The sequence below is a fragment of the Heloderma suspectum genome, chromosome 1, assembly GCF_057233095.1.
Source record: "Heloderma suspectum isolate Gila_16-S chromosome 1, 16-S_ref, whole genome shotgun sequence".
Classification (NCBI taxonomy): domain Eukaryota; kingdom Metazoa; phylum Chordata; class Lepidosauria; order Squamata; family Helodermatidae; genus Heloderma; species Heloderma suspectum.
This window is the reverse complement of record NC_139458.1, coordinates 316,275,450-316,298,566: the sequence shown is the minus strand read 5'-3', so window position 1 is coordinate 316,298,566 and position 23,117 is coordinate 316,275,450. Positions and strand designations below refer to the sequence as shown.

Sequence of the window (23,117 nt, the reverse complement as noted above, 5' to 3'; positions counted from 1 at the left end):
TTAAAAATGGAACAAAGGGCATTTAGTGCAGGAGTGTCATGGCGTCATGTAAAGACCCTGCAAAAGTCCATGAAGAAGCAATCCCAATCACAGGATAAAAGCTCCGTGTGATGACGCCCACTGTCTTCAGATCCATTTTCCACAAACACACACCCCACCCGCCCACTTTAATTCTTACTTCTGAAATTCCAATACTGGTTTCTCAGAGTGACAGTAATACATCCAAAAAAACTTGCAGAGCCTGTACTGAGATTCAATGCCAAAAATTAACATGAAGGTCCTCGGTAAAAAGAGAAAAAAATGAACTTTTAAAATAAACAGACCATCTATAAATGCCCTCTGCATTGGGGGCATGAACTACAACAGACTGTAACATTAATGGTTGGTTCTACTTGACCCCAAACTGAAAGAAGAAACAGGCTGACCTGTAATTACATTCTGGGAATCCCAGAAGGGAATGCTGGAGATAAGGCGAATGGACTGAAGTGTACGCTGTATGCTTTCAAATTCTGCATCTGTACAAAATGGAATTAAGTAATTAACCAATTGCAGGAAACCACCACTCACAATGGGAATGAATGGCAGGCTATACTTACTCAGATGTGGAACTATTTTAAACTATTTCAATCTGAGCAGTAGCCCCACTAATTACCCTTGATTTCAGTGAAGTGACAATTTCCTACTTTGATCGCTCTTTGACTAAGTGGTTTAGAAGTTAACATCTTCCACCAGCAAAATCATATAGGCACCTTACCAACACATTCTAACCCAACTGGATAATTAATTAGTGACAAGTTGCTAATTTACATGCAGCCTTAAGCCCTTTAGAAATGGATGCAGGCACTTATCCCCCAAATTGGTTATTTAAAAAAAAATATTTTAAAGTTAGAAAATGTTAACCTCTCTGAAGCCAAGTCAGGATTTAAATTGGTTATTTAGAACATTGTACTTCATACTAAGGTTGCAAATTTGACCACCTAAAACATTTTTCTGAAGGTGGGAAAAAATGCCAACAATGACTTTTTCCTTCCCTAAACACTATTTAGTGCTGCAATATGCCTAGTAGTGGTCAAGAAATAATGTCAAGGTCCTGTTGACTTCTACAGAGAGAGACAAAAATGTCAAGCATACCAAGACCCTTTTTTGCAGAGTAGAAAAATGATCAGAGAGAAACAGCAGATCTCTCTCACTTTGCTGTGACCTCCTTTTGGCTAAAAGTAGCTTAAATGATTTAGGGCCCATCATGAGGAGCTTAAGGAAGTAATCAGTGGGTCAGGGGAACACAGAGGTGTCAAGAAATCCAAGCTGCATGACTCCTTATGTGAAAATAAGATTTAGCAGGAGAGAATTCCTGAGAGAATCAGTAAAATCAGCTGGTTCTACACACATTACTAAAATTACATTTTTTTTACGAACTTTTTATCAGTGAAAAGCTTTAGAATGATTTTATCATCATCCAAGATATAATGAAGTGGGGTCTTTTCCCTTGGAGATAAATTGGCAAATTAATACTGAAAGACATCAGAAAGTTTTCCCCTCCAAAAACTATTTCTTTTTAAGGTAACCTATTTCTTTATGCTTTTGTAACACTATGGCTTGTTTTGCACGTAACATTAACCCATGGTTTATTTACTTCATGGGTTGTTGGAATGCAGTTGCACTAACAAACTATAGTTTGTTAAGCACAAACATTCCAGAAAGAGAACCCATGCTTTATTGTTGGGTTGTTAACTCTGGGTTGTTTAAACCATGGGCTGTTATTACATGTAAACCCAGAATAGAAGCCCTTCTCACTTGCCCAGTGCCAAAGGAAGTCAGGCTGATACTTTTCAGTAGTGGTGCCACACCTCTGGAATGAGCTTCCATTGGGGATTTATGAGGACCCTTCTTTGTTAATTGGCTTACCTAGTGCCAGGATGTTTGTGTTATCAGCTGTAACTGTATTGTGAATGACCACAGTTAATAATGTGGTTGCCACAGTCAGTACTTTCTGCATTTAATTTCCTTCTGACCTCACTATTTGCAATTCTCCACAAAAAGAAGTTATTATAAAATGTATGTTACCACAGGCATAGATACATACTGTATACCACAAATTGTTCTACACGCACATATATGCTTTCTTATGGGCAAAAAAACATTGTTACAGGACTCAGGCAGACCCACATGGTTTTGTGATTACAGCAACATAAAACTATACTGACACTGTAAATAAAGGCAAATAAGCAGTTTGGAAGGGGAGAAATCCTATTTTCATGGCGCATAACAGCTTAGACATATATAGAACACAACTGACCTTAACTTCACATATTATTCTAAATCCACTATATTGAACACTGCATAAGTATGAAATCAGTCAGCAGTCCATTACCATGCTTCAGAGTTAAATAATCTGTCCCAGCAACAGCATCAAGCAAAATCTTTGGGGGACCGTTCTATATTTTCAATATTCATCTTAACATCATAATGCTGTATGGATTATAACACTTCTTTCCCACAAAATTCAATACTAATTGATTGATCATATTAGCAGAGACTGAAATTTAATTAAGCACTGCCTCTCATGTGAGAGAAGAAAAACCCAACCCTATGGCTTGTTTCTGCACATGAATGTTGAACATTTACTTGTACGAAGTAAGACGCACCAGCATTTGATCAGTACTTTGAAATATGCATGCAAACCTCATTATATAACAGACACTTTAACCGAACTTCATATCTTTAAAAAAACACACACTAGATGCATTTAGGTTGGTTTACAATTAGGATGGCTCTTTCAACATCTGACAGAACACCACAAGAGATTTAAAATAGGAAACATTCAAAAATGGCCCTTTAAAACATGGTGCTGGTTTCTGATGATAAATATCCCTCCATGCTGAGTGACTGGGAACAAGTGAATATTTGTTTTTAAGTAAAGACAGAAACTGAAAAAAGTGCTTGAATGCTCAGGAAAATGTGTTTTCTACATAAGAAAACACATTTTCAGGGAGATGTATATTAATTCATCAACATATCACATTATAACATTAGTGAAAACAACCTCTTTTGAACAAACTGTTCAAAATATTGTTCAAAAAGCAGGGAAACATCTTCCAGAGGGAAAGTGAGTGGTGATTTTGCTCCTAGATAGTCAGATAAATAGGCCATGTATGCTGTAACTTGTATCACTGTGTTCCTGTTTGGACACAATGCTTTGTGCATGCACGCCCAGATATTTACAAGTTCACCTCAGAAATATGCTTCTATATATTAAACATTTCGCTGAAAGCTACAGCAACATTTAAGAAACTTTCAACATAAAGACCATTGGCTCTTTATAAGGGCTTAGATCTAGACCCTGCCTTCTATGAACATAAGGGTTCCTTCTGTCCTCAAAGGCTTTTGATGTAGCAGGCCATTTCATTTCTGCCAATGGAGCAAGGGAAGAGCCAAGTTTTCTGATCCTTCCCTCTCCTACTACACCCTCCAAAAATCTGCTTTTCAGGGTTTGGGGGTCCTCTAAAACAACATGAAAGGTGGTACTGGGGACTGCAGGGGGAGAGGGAAATTCGTGAAATTGTCTCGTCCCCCTTCCTGCTGGCTGGAGAGTCCGACTCCTGAGCAAAACTCGGTTCAGGGAGTTCTCTTGCTGGTGGGAGCAAACTCTTGATCCAACCCAATGAGTTCGATCCAAAGGAGCTTCTTCAAAAAGTAAAAGGCACTGAACCTTTTTCTCTGATGGAGGAAGTTTCCAACCCAATGTCTTCTAAGAAGGAGCATAGGATAAGTGTCCTCATAGCAAAATGTGGATTGTGCACATGTATGTGACTCAGTGGCCTCTTTGGGTGAAACTAGTCCTCAGAATTTTACATGCTATACATTCAAGAGCAAGCCTTAAGCTCACATGCTCCATTGTCTACTGCCCTCTCACCACAGCGAGAAGGCATAAAGTGCACTAAGAAGATCCTATTCAAATGTGGGATATCTTGGGCCCTGCAAGATAAAACCTGTGCAGATTCCCTCTCTCAAGTTCAGGGGGAATTCAATTTGTGCTCACATTAAATCAGGATCTCCTGATTTACTTGGTATCTATGTTCTCTCCAGAGTGAGGTGTACTGGGGAGCAGTGTGAGGGAGAGTGCACAAACCCAAGACCAACTCCCACTCTCAAGCCAGGCAGTGTCTTACGAGATAATACTCTCAGAATGCCCCAAAGACTCCACTCAGTACTCTCTATTCAGTCACTCCATTGCATATAACCACCTCATTCTCTCTCTCTCTCTCTCTCTCTCTCCCTCTCATTTTTTTTCCTAAGCTGCATTTTAAGCCTTCTCTTGCCCCTGTTCCATGGAAGGCGATTTTCCTCCTGATCATGTTACCTCCCCTTTCCTGCACCATTTCCAGCCCCAGCTGAACACCACTATTTTAGATACAGGACAACTAAAATTGTACTGGATGTAAACTTGTACGTATATGTAATATATGACATACATTATATGTAATGGCACGGTAACATAGTTTCCTTTTCAATCCATTTCCTATGGCTAAATTTACATTTGCCTTTTAAACTCGGACAGGAGAGCAACACTGAATTTTCAGTGAGTATTCATTTATGCTCTCAAGGGTAGTCCTGGATAGTCACAACAAACTGGAACCCCTTTCAGTGTATTTTTGCTCTTAAATTGAATCTCACGTGCCATTCTGCTGTCTGATTTATAATTCTTGGAGCTTTCCATTTCTGTCTGGGATTTAACTATCCTGGATTTAATTTAGTGTAATCTGCAAACATGTGCTACATAATTATTTACCATACTTCATGGAATTTTAGTAAATTATAATAGCACTGACCCTAATAGACTTCACAGGGTGCCCCATTCTCACTTACCTATGCTGTGTGAATACTATCTGCCCTTGCCCTACTGACTTGTACCTCAAGGGTGCACAACCTTTTCATCCTTGAGGGTCTTATCGGGTACCTGCAGGGGTGCCAGGGGCTGTGTGTGTACACACTGTTAGTGGCAATGAAACAGAGATCCAGGCTGTGTGTGGGTCACTGAAAGAGGAAGTTGCCACTCCTGCCCTGACCACCTTGACCTGACTGCTGCTTTACTGCTGCTATTAGTGGCAGTAAAGTAGCAATCCCATCAGTACGCTGCACTCTCAGTCTATGGCAGAGCATGTTTCAGGAGGCAATCTGAGAGACACTCTCAAGGGCTCTGTGGTTCCTGCCAAAGAAGTTCGCTTCCTAGAGTCTTCCAGAAGGAACAGATCCATGTTTATTTTCCTTTTGTTTTTAGCAGTGCCTCTGCTTTTTGGTGGAGTCTGAGGGTCTTGGGGTACCACCAGACAGGGCTTGGAGGGGGCGGGTGCTGCCTACAGGCTGTATTATTTATGACCCTGTTGTAACTGGTTACCAATCCACAAGAAGGCTTTTTCTCTTAGCCCAGAAGCATGTCTTTAAAATCTTGTTGATGGATGTAGTGAAAAGCTTTCTGAAAACCCAATGACACCGTGTCTGTAAGATACTTGGATCTACATGCTTGTCATCCCTAAAGAACTGTAAAAAAATCACTGTTCTATTGTGCACTGTGTACACATGTAAGCTCATTCTGTTTCTCAATAATTTCACTCACATTTCATGTATGGATGAGTCACAATTATCACTAATATCAAACTATTCCACCATTTCCCAGAGGACCAATGCCATCTCTTAGAATAGAGAAAGCCGTATCAAGGAAATAATACGAAACTCTGGACATCAGTTGTAGTGTAAGATAACTGAATTACTGTAGAATTCACCATGAGCAGGAGATAAATAGAACATGTAAGGCTGCAAGAGGGAGTCTGTGCAAAGAAAAAAGGGATGAGCTCAGGACGATAGACAACTTTGATAATCTTACAAAGAACAGCAGGGCAGTATCACTTCATATGCCCATCTCTCTGACCAATTTGTTACAGTTTTTTCGCTGTGTGTTTATGTCTCATAAAAAGGGGTTCTCAAACTATGGTAAAAATAAGCCTCCCTAAGTCAAGCTTCCTTTTGTGTCACTAAAACAAAACATTTAGTAGTATGGTTTGACCTGGTACCATGCCCTCTCCCCCATTAGCAGGGAGAAAGTACATGAAAGAACAAAGAAGGAAACAGGGCTTCATGCATGTGAATAGACTTTAAAATGCTTAGGAAGATGTCTTAAGGAATCAACAGCTTGCAACAGGAAAGTAACAACAGGGTTGCTTCATTCATGCACATTCAATTTCAACGAGAAACAATTCAATCCAATGGGCAGGCATACAGTCTCATTGACAGAAGGGGTGGCTGGCTGAACTCTCTAGGCCCACTGCTAAACACAGTCAGCCTGAATTCCATTGGGTTCAACAGAATTTGAAACAGTATGCCTTTGTTCAGAACAGCAGCTTCTTGCTCCAATCCAAGGACCAATAGGAGCCCTAGAACACATGTCACTGAAGTCTATGGAACAGATGTTGTTCACATAGGAGCTCTATGTATATTCATAGACTTACTGGATTGGAGCACCTGTCTCAGTTCAGTAAAGACATACACATACACAAACCAATGAAGGTCCTAGGAAGGAAATCCACACTCCTCCTTGAGCCGTTCTCGCATTTCCCTCTGACAGTAATTTGCTCACGTTAGATATCTAGTTTTGTTTTAAAAATATTATTGCCTGCCCCACCCAATCCCAGAACTGAACCATGATTCCAAAAGCAAACAGACAATGGGCACAAACTGGTTAAGTTGTTCGACTCAACGCTAAAGAGAGATTTTAAATTTACAATTTTATACATGTGACCATGAGATACCAGGATCTTAAAATTCAAGCTGGGTTTCATACAACTAATACTTCTATGTATTTGATCTGTGGCTTTGAAATACTCCATAACCCTGTTCAGGTATTCTAAATCACACAATTAACACTGTGTGGAGTGGAACCATGCCTGCTGCCCCGCCCCTCTCCTGCCACACACAGGATCCTCCCATCATTTGGAATGATCAGGGTTAGGGATATAAGCAGCTGCTTTAGACTGAGTCAGACCATGGATCCATCTAGCCCAGTATTGTTGACACTCTTCTAAATCACAGGGAAGCCTATGTATGTGGGTCAGGCTCCCATCTTCAGAATTTCCCCGCAACACATGGATGGAGTGGGGTGGTAGGAGACACAAGGGTCTCCAGTGGGCATGGCCCTACTCTCCCACTCCATACAATATTAATTACATAGTTCAGGACACCCAAATAAGATTCATGAGGGTCAAGGCCTTTGCATCTTTACTAAGAGTTCTCGTCCACCTATTCTATATGTATTTCCTTTTAATACTCTGCCAAACCTTTCCAAGAGAATATGAAGGAAAAAACACACACCCTTCAGTGTTTATCAAAAAAGAAACACTTAAGATAGGGGGACAGAAGAAAACAATATCTTACACCCTTCAAAATTCTTCAGTTTACTGTTAACAGGTGTACTGAAACCAGCCTATTCAAAGTTTAGGGGCATAACCAGCATGCTGAAGGCCATGAGGCACGGAATTGGAGGACATTGCAATTAAGTACAAGAGCCCTTTCAAAGGCTAAATTTTCCTCTATGCACCATAGATTAGTGAATGAGAATAAGAAAATAAGGAAGAATTTGTGACTTTTGACAATTATTCTTGAGAGGGGAAAAGGTAACAATTGCCAAAAAAATCACAAAAGGTTTGACATGTTACCTGGCTATGACAAAGAGCACACAACTGACACCCAAGTAAGCCAGCAGAATATACATCCAGATATCAGGGGAGAGAGGATTCAGGAAGGAGAAGACGCCCGGGTTTGTACCATTGGGCTTGCGGTACAAAATACTTATTCCGAGAGTCATAAAGGGCTTGGAAAAGTCGATGACCGTCTCTCGAACATACGTAATAGCCAGTGGCGCAACTGCAAGGTCAGCTTTCTGTTTGCAAGGGGGGAAAAGAAAGAGAGAGAGAGAAATAGGCCATAAGTCAAAAGCAGCAGGCAGGCAGAAGCAGGCAATCAAATTAAACAAAACACAGACTTTACACTTGGAGAGCCCTGTCCTGGTACCAATTAAGCTGGAATTTAAAGTTCTGCTGCTGCTCCTCCTCCTCCTCCAGTAAAGATGTTGATTTACACTGCTACTTTTCCTCCAGGAGTTTTGAACACTGTTGTGTTTATAGATATGGAGGAAATATGAAAGAAAATTATTAGTTCTGGATTTTTTTTTTAAGATCTCATTTATAACTCACACTTGGTTTGAAGGTTGCTTAAGGTTTTTTTTCTCTTCAAAAACATGCTTGGGGTGGGGTGGGGATCCCAAATGCAAAAGATAATGGATTTAAAACAAGAAAGCTTATTCTCCATTTTATTAAGTGCATTCTGATCAACACTGTTAGAGAATGAGGTTCAGATTTTGAACCACAGTCAATTCAGAGAACTATGCAATTAGATCTGTGCTGAGTACTGGGCTCTTTTACTATTTTTTTTTACTTTAGATGATGAAGATGATTAAATACATTTGACATTCCAAGGAATTTTGGATGCAGTTTGAAAAGCAATGTGAGAAACTGCTGTTATTTCCCTCCCCATCACTTGGGGCATGTACAAGTATTTTCATATTTATAGAGAAGCTCTCTAAATCTCAGTGGCTAGATAGCCATAGGATTTTTTGGTTTTCAGGAACTAACCTGGGAGCTGGCACCCCAAGGTCAGTTCCCAGAAAACCGCCTCCCCACCCCCTCCCCTGCCACCTTGTAGGTGGCGCGGTTTGTCCCCTGCTCCACACTCGTAAGAGCAGCATGGAGAGGGGGAAAAGGAGGCATTCCTGGGGGCAGGGAGGGGCAGGGACAGTGGAAGCACCAGTACAACACTTCCTATGTGCCGTTCAGTTCCCCCCACCACTCCAGCTCGACAGCCAAAATAGGCCATCTAGCTGCAAATGCGGGGCTCCACCTGCCCTGCACTGGATAGTCGCCTCTGAGTTCGGAGGCGGACAATCCCCATAGAATTGTGCCCTCCAACATTCAGACATTTTTAAAAGATAGAAATGTAAAGCAGATACAGTTCTGTATATTCGAGACAACCATTCCCCCACCCACCTACCTACCTACCTACCTACCTACCTACCTCTTTGCTAAAATCTCCCGGAAACTGAAGAAAAAGGATTGGCCACTCACTTCACAACATCACCTGTACTCTCTTGTACAATTGTTGATCAAACACAATCACTCATTTTCAAAGGGACTAGTTACAAAATCCAGTGGTTATTCAGTTTCTCCTAGGAAAAACTCTTGTATTTGGATATCTTAACATCTGTCTTTTCCATATGTGTCTACCTGTGCAGAATGCCGACTCCTGGTTTTTGAGGGCCCTTGGGCAAGGCAGCCTCAATTGGCCCCCTCCCTCAGTGAATCTACCTTCTTACCGCCATGCTCACCAGCTGCTATCGATCCAGGGAGCTCTTGTAAGTGGGCCCCTGCTTGGATGAGAGCCCTCAGCAGGTTGATGCCAGAACTGTCTGTGCACCCTAGATCAACTTCTGAAGGCTTTCTGTGGGCAAAGCTACACCAGCCTAAAATCCTGCATTTAAAACAGGGCTTTCTGCTTCGGTTTTAAATGCAGGATCACAGCGACTCCCTTTTTCACGTGCTTCCTTCTCCCTGACCCATCCCCCCCCCCAATATCCGAGTCTTCCATTATCTTTCATTGATCTCACTCCTCTTCTTGCTGCTTTTCCTCTTTTCATGGAGGAAACTGAAGTGGAACACAACAGGGTAATTTTGATAGCTCACTGCAATCTATTTAAAAATGGAACAAAGGGCATTTAGTGCAGGAGACGCCTTGGATGATCATTGCATCATGTAAAGAGCCCACAAACTTCCCTGAAGAAGCAATCTCAATCGCAGGATAAAAGCCTGGTGTGTAGGAGCCCACTGTATCCCTCTGCAGTACACTGTGCACATCAGACAGGGCACTTTAATCATGGAGCCATGATGGGTAGGCAGTTGTTATTTCAAAGGAAAATACTGGCTGACTCTTGCCTATGTCACTGTGCTGTTTTTTTATTATTATTATTTGTTGGGTGGCAGGGTGTGTGTGGTTTTATTGTATTTTAATTTTTGTTATTGTTTTTATGGTATGCTGTAGTATTACACTGCTATTTATTATTGTTTTTAGTTGCCTTGGGGACCTGTCTGACAGAAAGCAGGGATAAAAATGATCTTGTTTAATAAGCAAATTAGCACAGAAAGCAAACTAGATTTCTAGTACAGAAATTATTGAAGACCGTGAGCTTCCATACATAAGGGTTTTACCCTTTCAGGTCCTGACCCTTGTTTGTAGTTAAACAAAGATCTAGAATACTGGCAGTGGAGAAGTTGCTTCTAGTAGAAGCTACAGTTATCCATGCTCTGGTAAGTCTTTGTCCGGATTGCTCCAATGGTTACATGTGAGGCTGCCTTTGAAAACAGTATGAACTTCAGCTGGTTCAAAACAGGGAAGTGAGATCGTTAAGGGGGACTGGCCAATGTGATCATGTTATGCCAGTACTTCCCCAGCTGCAGTGGCTGACAGTTCCTTTCCTGGGCCGATTCAAAGTCCTGGTATTAACATTCAAAACCCTAAATGGCTTGGGGCCAGGTTACCTGCTCATATATACCTCCCTAAGATCATCTTCTAAAAACCCTCACCAAAGGAAGTGACGTGGGTGGCTACTAAGAAAATTGCATTTTCTGTTGTGGGACCCTGTTTGTGGAATGAGTTTCCCAGCGATGCTTGCCTAGGTTGTGCTCTTTTTGGCACCAGGTGAAGACCATCTTATTTTCCCAGGCATTTTAGTCTTTCAGTTTCTGTTGCTTTAAATCTTTGCACTGCTGCTAGGTTTTATTTTTTGTTTTTGGTTTTCCTTTTGGTTTTATACTGTAGTTTTAAACTTTTAAACTCTTATATTATAAACACCCTTTGTTCTGTTTTTAAATAGATAGCAGATAATGAGCTATCAAATTACCCCGTTGTGTTCTGCTTCAGTTTCCTCCATGAAAAGACTTAAAGCAGCAAGAAGAAGAGTAAGATCAATGAAAGATAATGGAAGACTCAGATACAGGGAGGAGGAGGAAAGGGAGCTCATGTAAAGGGAGTCAGTTGTGATGCTGCATTTAAAACGGAAGCAGAAAGCCCCGTTTTAAATGCAGGATTTTAGGCTGGTGTAGAAATGCCCTTTGGCTTGGTGGCTTACAAATTATACAGGTCTGTCTTCAATAGAAGACACTTGGTTAAAAAAAATCCTAGTCCAAATCATAAAAAATTACCAATAAATAAATAACCCTGAAGATGTTCAGAGATTTTTTACTTTGAATGGTGACATTTTATAATTAAAATCCAGCTCTACCTGGTGTACATAAATTTTTCAGGGACTTTCTTTTACTTGGAAATGTAACATAAATGACAGTGTTCTGAGAGTTCATCTATAGTTAGGTGCAAGATTATAATGGAAGACGGCACTTTTCACTAGACAATTAATTTGAATCCTACCCTGGTTGACATTTTGATTTAGACTTCTGTTAGCATGCATAATGCTTTGGCAGGTTAAAGTGTCTGCAGCCTCAAAATATAAAAACAGTTTGTGTTCTGACTTAATGAGCCCTCTTCTTTTTACAAAGTTTACCAATTGTTGTGATAAACCTCTATACCACTCAAATAACTCTGGCTATGGGGTGGTAGAGAAATGATAGACGGACAGACAGACACACATACACACCCCTACATAAAGTATCCCCACCCCTACCCTGCAAGATAGTGAAAATAGAGTTTAGATCATATAAAGGCGTTTCACCTGTGGGGGACTGGCACACCAAGTATGTTCAGTTGTTGCTCCTAACAGCTTTTATTCTATGAATCACAGGCAGAAATCTGCTTGCAGTTTCGCATATTCACTAAGGGGGCAATCAATGCCATTGTTTTTAACAGGAGGTGACTCCTATCTCTGTAGCAGTAGCACAAGCTACAGTTTATGTACTTGGTTCTGTTTTCATCTTGCACATCCTGAAATAACGTTTGAGGCCATGGTTTAATCCAACCGTTAATGTCCTATGCTGTGTGTAGCATAATGGCTAAGAGACTGAATTATGAATCAAGATGTCTCTGGCATCACCTCGCTAGGTGGCCTTATGCAAGCTACTATTCTTTCTGCTTTAGCCCCACATCTGCAAGGTGGAATAATCACACTCACTCGCTTTACAGGGCTCTTGCAAAGAATCTAACACAATAATGCACGTGAAGCACTGAACACTCAAAAGCACTATACAAAGGCTGATCCTGTATACTAATAGCAGACACATTATCTGAAAATGGATCCCTATGTAGCCAAATGGCACCATCTACACACAAAAGGGAGATATCAACAGACTTGGGGATAGTCCCGTTTACAGAACATAGGAAGCTATAAGGTTGAATCCCCCCCCCCCAAAAAAAAAGCCTAATGAGGAGTGAGCATGCTCATTGGCCACAGAATGCTGAATATCTGTTGTGGAAGGAATGGAAAACAAGAGGGGAAGAGTAATGGAATGGAGTATCCTGAAAGAAGGCATAGCTGGGTAGTTGGCTGGCTGCTCAGGGGCACTCCACATTGCAACAGTTTGTTGCAAATCCTGCTTGTTATTATCATAAACATCATCTTGGATTTCCTGGGGGGAAATCAGTGAGGAAGATTTCTACAGAACCACACACAAGGGATAGAAAATAGGCATATTTGGCTCATAATCACTATCTAGTGTTTTTAATAGTGTATTTAATGTGATTTTTAGAGATTTTTTTATATTAAGCAGTATATAAGTACTATTAATAAATAATAAAAACAAATACATAAATAAAATTCTATGCCAGGCAGAATTGGGGGGCGGGCTGGCAGGGAACAATTCTGGAAAGTGTGAGGCAGGCTACCAGGACTGAAAGACACAAGGACCATTGTACTGCTCTTGCATAGAGTGGGAAGGGACGAGAGGAGAGGGAGGTTGGCCACAAAGCTGATTTCACGCTAATTAGTAATAAAGTAAGGAATGAGATTTTGTGTCTGGCCTTGCTCCTTTCAGGGAAGAGAACTTCAGTGGTGCAGCCCAAGATTATAAATAGTGATTCATGTTAGAGAGAGAACTGTAGGTTTGTGGAGGGGATTTTACTGTATTTTATGACTGGTTTTAATTGTTGTTAGCTGCCCTGAGTGGTGCATAAGCACACACACAGTGAGATACAATTGTTTACATAAGGCCAGTAAAGAAACTGTTACATGCATAACAGATTTTGTGAATGATAAAAGACCAAAAATAAGTTTGAAAGGCACTCAGACATGTTCTAGACCTTAAAATCCCCCAGAGCAAGTTTCCCACCCCTCCAGTATATCACAGGTATAAGTCCCTGCATGGATCAGGACCTTCATGTTGTGAGTTTCCCTATCTGGGATCCATATCAATGGTATTTTCCAAGAAGCACAAGGAAACCTACAGTATGATCATCCTGAGTCACAAGGTGGATTGTCCTAAGGAAACGGAAGTGGGTGCGAAACTCATGCTAATTCCTCTGGCTACAACTGTAATGTCAAAAACTTTCTTGCCAGTTTTGATCTTCCTGTTCATCTACATATTAAAGAAAAACATCTCCCAGACTCATTCATATATTTTTATTGTGACTGACACACTTAAAAAAAATGAATTTCAAAAACAAATTTGATACAAATTTATAATAGATTGTGTGTTATATTTTTTGTGAGTGTGATCTCTGCTAACAGATGCGTGGATCCAGATTTAGTCATCCTTAGAGTAGACTCCTCAGAGAAGACTGAGTTCCATTGATTTTAATGGGTCTCAGCAAAGGATGACTAAGTCAGGATCACGATCCCACCCTCTGAAAAGAGAAGATGTAATTGAAATTTGGTGGTAATGTTTAAAATGAGTGGTTAACGAAATATTGGCTAAGGCGCAATCTTGTCAAGATAGGCAGCCACCTCCAACCTCGGGGGCGGCCGCCTATCCAAAGCAGGGCAGCAGAAGCATGGAGGGGATCATTCCCTCTGCACTCCTCCTGCCCTGCATTTTTGCCTAGACAACCGCTTTCGGCTGTCTAGTGGCAGGAGCATGGAGCAGGGAAGGAGGCTGTTTTATGAGTACGACATATAGGATGTGCAATACAGGCAGTTCCGCCCTCCCCGTCCCAGAATGCCCCCAGCCACGCCCCTTTCCGGCTGCTCTGCACTCCTCTTGTGAGCGCGAGGACGGGGCTGTTCTGCGCTGCCTCCGAGGCAGTGTGGAAGTGCAGGGAGGTCGGTTCCCAGAAAACACCATATCCTATGGCCATCTAGCCACTGTCTAACAGCCATAGGATTGCTCCCTCCATGTATTGTTCTTCTATAATAGAAAAATTGTCCAAAAAAGCAGAACACAATGCTATATTCTAATTTATTGGAGATAATATTAAAGTATTACCATGTAAATGTCGGTTTTGGATTTTCTATTTATCTTAGATATGCAGTGAGATAAGTCCAAGTTTTTTAAAAGCTCATGTTGCATGTAGGTTTTAATAATATGCATAACTTTAATTTATTGCAGAAATATTTTCACTTACCTACTAGAAAATCTACCTTTTAAAATTATTAACAATGAACTCCTACCACAAATCTATAATGAAGATTCTGGCAGTGTTTTTATATATCGAGTGTTAGTATTCCTGTATTAAAACTCACAATACAAATAGACAAGTACACCCGCTTGCTTGAACCTTATTTTTAATAAAAATTTAATAAAGCACTTATCTGGGTTGTAGGCAATGTACAAATATTAAAAGCATAAACATCAGGAAAATGAAAGAAATGCGAATGCAAAGGAATACATTCCACAAGCAATTTATCTGGATTTAGACAAGGGTTCTCAGCCAGGTCACAATATTATAAACCAGCAAAATGCCCATCATTGTGATAGACACAGTACAGTCAGAGGAGAAGCCTGTGTTTTACAAAGAACTGCTCTGAGAGCAATGCATATCTGTGAGCCCTGTATTTTTACTGGCCATTCAAAAGTACGACTAGTTTCTGGTTTTTTCCTGGTTTCCAGGAAAAGCAAAAGAACCTTTACTGACAGAGATGGCCACTGTTTTGCACAATCTTTAAAAATAAAATACATTAAAATCAACAACCAGGCACCTGCAGCATCAGCCATGCAATTTGCAGGGTCCCCCAACACTCTGTTCAAGATTTTGCGGGGAGACCACAGTTGGATGCAGGAGGGAGGTGGAGCAAAGACCTGAAAGTGCTCCATTCTGTGAACAGAGCTCCATCCGTTGAAGTCTAGATCAAAGTCAGTGATTCGCACAATTTGCTGTAGAGGTTTAGGGTGCAATCCTATAAGGATAGACGGTCGCCTCTGAACTTGGAGGCGACCACCTATCCAATGCACGGCAGGACAAGCACGGAGGGGATCGTTTCCTCTGTGCTTCTCCTGCCCTGCATTTGCAGCTAGACAGCCGATTTTGGCTGTCTAGCTGTGGGGAGGTGGAGCAGGAGAGGAGGCTGCCAGAGGACACATAGGATGTGTCGTACTGGCATTTCCACCTTCCCCGCCCTGGAATGCCCTGTGTTGGCCGCTTCGCGCTCCTTTTCCAAGCAGGGAGTGCAGAGCCGTTCCACACGGCCTGCAAGGCAGCGCAGAAGGAGGGAGGTCGGTTCTCCAGGACCTGACCTCGGAGCATGGGCTCCAAGGTTGGTTCCTGGAAAACCAGATATCTTATGCCCGTCTTGCCGCTGACTAGTGGCCATAGGATTGCTCCCTAATAAAATCAAGAGGACAGGATATCAGAAATTATAGGTCTGGGATAAAGAGCTGTATGGAGATATGCAGAGCCCACGGCCTCTTCTACATGTTTTGTTTCCAAAGACTTCATTAGTTACAACCCATACATTCCAAGTAAATTTCTCTGAAATTTGTTTTTTTACAAGTAAAATAAACATTAAACAACTGAAAGTATCAATTACTGATAGCCAATGATACTATAGATGCATGGACTACAAATAACACTGGAGATATTATTCTTACTAATAAATATCAGGGGAGACACCACCAAGAGGGCCCTCTCTCTTGTTGCCAACTTCAGAGCCTTCCTTAGAGGAGGCACTCAGGGGAAGGCCTCAGATGTTGATTGTAGCATCCAGATAGGTTCATGTCACAGACAGGTGCTCTGTCAGCTGTTGTGGTCCCAAGCCATGTAAGGCTTTATAGATTAAAACCAGAACCTTGAATCCGGCTCAGAAACATACAGGCAGCCAATGCAAGCAGGCCAGAACTGGTGTTATATGCTAAGACCTTCTGCTCCCTATTGTTAATCTGGCTGCCTAGGGATGTATGAGAATTTTGTTTTTGCTCAAAAAAGTTAACAGATGAGTAGGCCCTGGTCGAAGCTCCAAACTTGAACACCAGCACATGTCTGCCAAAAATATTTACGAATTGTCAAATATATGCTCACATTTGTCTCAATCCCGATTCCACTTCTATTTGTGAAATTTCTGTAGCCCCCACTTTAGTCTATGGAGAAAATTTGCACAAATTAGACAATGTGTGCAAAATTTTGGGAGATTTATGCAAACCTCCCATTTGATTGCTGGTCAATTTGCACAAGTTTCCCATTCACACAGAGCAAGCAGCGATCACAAACACAGACGGGAATCCAGCATGAGACAAGTGGCGAGACGATGTTTGGAGAATCCTGGCAATCTTCAACATCTCTCGTTCGCCCATCTCTATGGTTGCTGCATTTTGTACAACCTGCAGCTTCTGTACTGTCTTCAGGGGCAGATCCATGTAGAGCGCATTACAGAAATCTAACTTGGAGGTTACCAGAGCATAGACTACTGAAGCAGGTGATTCCTGTCCAGATGGAGGCTAGCTGACCACCAGCTGAAGTGGGTAGAAGGCACTCCATGCCACTGAGGCCACCTCAGCCTCAAGTGGAAAAGATGGCTCAAGGATAGGGGTGGGCGAAAGTCACTTACCTGTCCTCGAAGGACGTTCGCGGTGGGGGGGAGGCGCTTCGCTGCTCCCCCCGCGAAGTTCAGGCCGGGGGGGAGGCTTCCCGCCTCGCCTGGCCGAAATTCAGGCCGGGGAGGAGGCTTCCCGCCTCGCCCGGCCGCGAAAGCGAAAGTTTAAAAAAAAAAAAAACGCCCCCTGCTAGGCTACGTGACGATTCACGTAGCCTATCACGGCTAGATCTGCAAAGTCAGCCGTGATAGGCTACGTCAATCGTCATGTAGCCTATCACGGGTGACTTTAAAAAAAAAAAAAGCCCGTACGCTAATGGCGGCCCCCATAGGGAGCCGCCATTCCCATTCCTTATTTAGTCGCTGTAGTCTACGTAAATGTTTACGTAGACTACGGCGAAAATAAGGGCAACGCAAATAGCGTTGCCCTTATTTTCGCCGTAGTCTACATAAATCTTTACGTAGACTACAGCGACCAAATAAGGAATGGGAATGGTGGCTCCCTATGGGGGCCGCCATTATCCGTACACACTTTTTTTTTTTTTTAAAGTCACCCGTGATAGGCTACGTGACGATTGACGTAGCCTATCACGGCTGACTTTGCAAATCTAGCCGTGATAGGCTACGTGAATCATCATGTAGCCTATCAGGGGGCGTTTTTTTTTTTTCCCTTTCATTGCAATGGCGGCGGCGGCAGCCGGTCGAAAGACCGGCTGCCGCTCCCGCCCCGCTCGAACACCCGCCAAACCGCCGGCCGGACCCGCCGCCGGGAGGGACATTCGGCGAAGGTAAGTCCCGTCCCGGGGGGGGTGCGGGGTGTGTGTGGAGGATTTCTCCCCGAAACATGTTCGGGGGGCCGAACACGTTGGCGCTCGGCCCCCCGAAGTTTCGGGGAGAAATTCTCCGCCATCCCTACTCAAGGAGAACCCTCAGGCTATGAACCTGCTGCTTCAGGGGAAGTGCAACCCCATCCAGAACAAGATTGTCAAGGGCTCCTTGGAGGGCTCTCTGTCTAATCCAGTAGCCAAGTCCAGACTCAGACAAAGGGATTCTTTTCAAAGATTTATTCGTCTTTTATAACTTAACAGCTCTACAGGTAGCAACTAGATCTGAGCAGCAGCATCCCTATGCCCTAAGTTAGAACAGTTGGTCCCCGTTTGAAGGGCAATTACTGGCAGACCCCTGAATATAAGGACTAGGGAGAATCCCTCCCCTTTTCCCTTGGATCCTCTGGGCGCAACCGTTCTTTGAGTGCGAACCATTTGGCGCCGCTCTCTGCGTCTGCGCCGCGCATCCCCCCCAGTCTGCTATCTGTGCTGAGTCACTCCCTGGACTGCTTTCTAAACTAGGAATGTGGGTGGGAGGAAGCTCTGTCAGCTGTTGGTCCTGGGAAAAAAGGAGCGCGCTCCTCTCCCGAAGGAGCGACTGCTCTTCCTCAGCATCAGAACTACTCTGGGATTCTATGGGCTCAGTGTCCACCCTGACAAAGATGAACATCTATCTGGTCAGAAGAACCACTCACTAAGAGCATCCCAGTCTTGTATGAATCATAGAATCATAGAATAGTAGGGTTGGAAGGGGCCTACAAGGCCATCGAGTCCAACCCCCTGCTCAATGCAGGAATCCAAGTCAGAGCATCCCTGACAGATGGCTGTCCAGCCTCGTCTTGAACGCCTCCAGTGTGGGAGAGCCCACCACCTCCCTAGGTCATTGGTTCCATTGTCGTATTGCTCTAACAGTCAGGAAGGTTTTCCTGATGCTCAGCCGGAATCTGGCTTCCTGTAACTTGAGCCCATTATTCTGTGTCCTGCACTCTGGGATGATTGAGAAGAGATCCTGGCCTTCCTCTCTGTAACAACCTTTCAAGTACTTGAAGAGCACTATCATATCTCCCCTCAGTCTTCTCTTCTCAAGGCTAAACATGCCCAGTTCTTTCAGTCTCTCTTCATAGGGCTTTGTTTCCAGTCCTCTGATCATCTTTGTTGCCCTACTCTGAACCCTCTCCAGTTTGTCTGCATCCTTCTTAAAGTGTGGTGCCCAGAACTGGACACAATACCCCAGATGAGGCCTAACCAGTGCTGAGTAGAGGGGAACTAGTACTTCCCAGGATTTGGAAGCTATGCTTCTATTAATGCAGCCCAAAAGAGCATTTGCCTTTTTTGCAGCCACATCACATTGTTGGCTCATATTCAGCTTGTGATGGACAACAATTCCAAGATCCTTCTCGCTTGTAGTGTTATTGAGCCACTTATCCCCCATCTTGTAACTGTGCATTTGGTTTCTTTTTCCTAGGTGCAGAACTTGGCATTTCTCCCTATTAAATGTCATTCTGTTGTTTTCTGCCCAGTGCTCCAGTCTATCCAGATCACTTTGAATTTTGTTTCTGTCTTCCAAAGTATTAGCTATCCTGCCCAATTTTGTGTCATCTGCAAATTTGATCAGCATTCCCTGCACCTCCTCCTCCAAGTCATTAATAAAAATGTTGAAGAGCACTGGGCCCAGGACTGAGCCCTGCGGTACCCCACAATTGAGTAGATGAGGGCTAATAAGTTGAAGCTTAATCCCGGTATGGATTAAGCTTCAATTTATTAGCCCTCATCTTCTCAATTGTCACAACTAGGCACTGATCTAGCACATCCACAGTCTCACCTGATGAAGATGAAAAGGAGAAGTAGAGCTGCATGTCATCAGCATACTATGGCAATGCACTCCAAAACTCCAGATGACCACTCAGTGGTTTCATGCAGATGTTATATAGCATGGGGGGCAAAACCAACCCCTGGGGAACCCTGTTCTGGAGAATCCATGGTGCCAAGTAATACTTCCCAAGCACCACCTTCTGGAGCCCTGCAGTGCAGTACCCTCCACTCCCAGCTCAGACAGTTGTCCCAGGAGGATACCATGACTGATGGTATCAAAAGCTGCCGAAAGATCAAGGAGAATCAACAGTGTCACACTCCCTCATCTCTCTCCCAACATAGGTCATCATGCAGGGTGACCAAGCTTGTTTCCATGCCAAAACCTGGCCTGAACCCTGACTGAAATGATTCCAGATAAACAATAACCTGAGTTAATAACGTAGGTACAACATGGTCCTCTCCATGGTGGAAATAGCTGTACCTATTGAATTTGGCCAGTGTAGATGGGTAGGAATTTTCATTCAGTTCATTTTTTATCAGAATTTAACAAACTTCCCAAATTTCTTCATATTTCTACCAGTTATTTTCCAGGCCAAATTCAAGGTGTTGGTTTTGACCTTTAAAACCCTATATGGTTCCGGCCCAGCCCAGCCTATCTCAAGGAGTGCCTCCCAGTAACACCAGATAGGCCGCTCAACAAGATCAGCCTTGGATGGCCTTCTGTCTGTCCCATCAGCCAGGACAGTTAGGCTGGTGAGGACGAGGGAGAGAGGGCCTTATCTGTGGTGGCCCCCACTCTGTGGAACTCCCTCCCTAGGGAACTCCGCCATGCCCCCTCTTTAATGAGCTTCCGCTATGCATTAAAAACATGGTTGTTCAGGCAGGCATTTGGGGTGTGCTAGGGTAATTTTAGAAATGTGAGGTTTTTAATGTCGAATTTTATTGTATGAACTGTTTTTATTGTTGTACATCGCCCAGAGTGGCTGGGTGACCGGATGGGCGATTAATAAATTAAATAAATAAATAAATAAATATTCTTTGGGATGAAAAGAAACTGAGTTTTTTAAAATAATAATAATAATAATGAAACACCAGAGAAAGCAAAACTGACAGATTCATTCATCCCTACCTTGAAGTACAAGGATCTCCGGTAGAAAAGCACCGTGAGCCTTGTGCGCTCCTTAGCAGGATATGGGATAAGAACATAAGGACTATCCAGGATCAACCAAACATCCATCTGGTCCAGTGTCCTGTTTCTCATAGTGGCCAACTAGATTCCTCCAAGACATTCGAAAGCAGGACATGAAGGCAATGCCCTCACCCATCATGACTAGTAGTCGGTGTGATATTTGAACATCGCTTGAGGTAATCAGGAGCGGACTTTTGCACAAAAGGACTGTTAGCTCACTTCAGTTATGGTACCGAAAACAGTAACTGGGTTCAGAATGTGTCCACCCTGTTCTTTAATTCTAAGGTATGTCTTTTGCACATGGCTCTGGTTGGTGGATCTTACAGATCTAGTAATAATAAACAAGGTTGATCCAACAAGCCTGAACTTTCCCCGTTCCTGATCTAAGCTAGCAGCTATCACTACATCTTGTGGAAGCAAATTCCATAACTTATGTGATCTGTTAAGTATTGATTGGTCTGTCCTGAATCTCTTGCCAATCAGGTTCATTGGATGTCCCCAAGTTCCATTATAATGAGAGGGGAAGAAAAATATACCTCTATCCACTTCCTCTACAACCTGCACAATTTTAATAAAACCCTATATAGTGGGTTGGTTAGTGAGCAAAGACGTGGACTTCACTGTCTTCACAGCATTCCTATATGCTGGTGACAGACCTGTGAAATTTGGCATGACCAGCAGGTTTATAGTTAATGAAGAAGCCCTTTCACACAGGATGGTAATTCACAACCTGCCTTGAAGCTGTTTATGCCAGCTGGATTATATCAGCTCATGATGAGATAGGTGTCACATCCCATGCTAGGATACTGAAGCCCTGCTCTCAGAGAGGAGGTGACTGATGTCCCAGCCTACAATGCTTTGAGCACCTTTGGGAAAGAGATACTTCCCTCCTCCTCAATGACTGTGTGCTGGCCTGTCAGCTTGGCTGAAAAGGGGGAGAGGCATTACCTGTCAGCTCATGACTTGGAGGGAGGCATCTAGCGGAGAAGCTTATAAGATCCAGTCTGCAGGTTTTGCCTTTGGTCTCGCTCCAAGGGAGGAAGCATGCTACCAGCTTGGAGAACGTTTGCCGGTCCTAGGAATAACTTCTAGAATACCGTGGGGACTCAGATATATCAGCTATGACAGCTGTGATATTCATTGGCTGATGAGAGGTGTGAGCTTTTTTTGCATTTTTATTCTGCATCTATTTTCTATCAATAACCTGTTATCCTTTTGCAGAAGTGGCTTTTTTTTCATCTTGGTAATCTAAAATAATCTATTTTGACTGGGCCCTGATAGAATCAGGACCCCAGATCAATACACCCTATAATGTTCCCCATACAGTGTGATGCTACACATGCCTGCTCAAAAATAAGTCCCACTGAGTTCAAAAGAGCTTACTCCCAGTCCCAGGTAAGGATTGCAGCCTTAGTCCCTTTTTTTGATAAACTAAGGGAGCAATCCTATGGCCGCTAGACAGCGGCTAGATGGCCATAGGATATCTGGTTGTCCAGGAACTAACCTCGGAGCCCGTGTTCCAAGGTTGGTTCCTGGAGAACCAACCTCCCCCCACTTCCACGCTGCCTCCAAGGCAGCACGGAACAGCCACATCCTCCATGCTCACAAGAGGAGCATGGAGCGGCTGAAAAGGGGTGTTCCGGGGGGTGGGGCAGGGACAGCGGAAATGCCGGTACAATACATCGTATGCGTCGTACAGCAGCCTCTTTCCCCACTCCGTCCTCCTGTGGCTAGACAGCCATAATCAGCTGTCTAGCAGAAAAAGCAGGGCAGGAGAAGCGTGGAGGGAATGACCCCTCTGTGCTTCTCCTGCTCTGCTTTGGATCAGTGGTCACCTCAGAGTTTGGAGGCTGCTGCCTATCTAGATAGGATTTCTACCTAAAAGGCCAATCTTTGTAGCCATCCCTTACATGGAAGTTTCTCAGTACGTAAGGTGTTGGCCCAAAGACCTCCGAAGTTATCTGAATTTGCTTTTTGTACGTAAACCTGGTAGTTACTTTTCAGCAAGAAAGTTCACTTGGCTGCTCAGCTTAAACTTTGAGGGTTCAAATTACTGATGATCTATAGCCACAGAAAGAGAAGTATTTGTCCTTCTTTATGGGCTGGTTAAATGAGTAAATTACCAATAGATTGTGAAATGGATGGATGTAAAGGAAGTCCAACATATTTTGTATTATCTAATTGTTCAATCTGATTTGAATTATTCAAGCAAACAGTAGCACGGATTTGTTATCTTTGGCTTGCAACATCTTTAGCATGCATTGCTTTGTACAACAGCATATGC

At 43.0% G+C, this 23,117-nt stretch overlaps 1 protein-coding gene across 1 annotated transcript in view; it reads right to left on the bottom strand.

Moving 5' to 3' along the window:
- The window catches only part of GRIK2 (glutamate ionotropic receptor kainate type subunit 2), a 733,647-nt gene that overhangs the window by 247,946 nt on the left and 462,584 nt on the right, over positions 1-23,117 (bottom strand). The window contains exon 11 of the mRNA XM_084827187.1: positions 7,707-7,930. Within this exon, the coding sequence (XP_084683313.1) occupies positions 7,707-7,930 (224 nt within the window). The remainder of the gene's footprint in view (positions 1-7,706; positions 7,931-23,117) is intronic.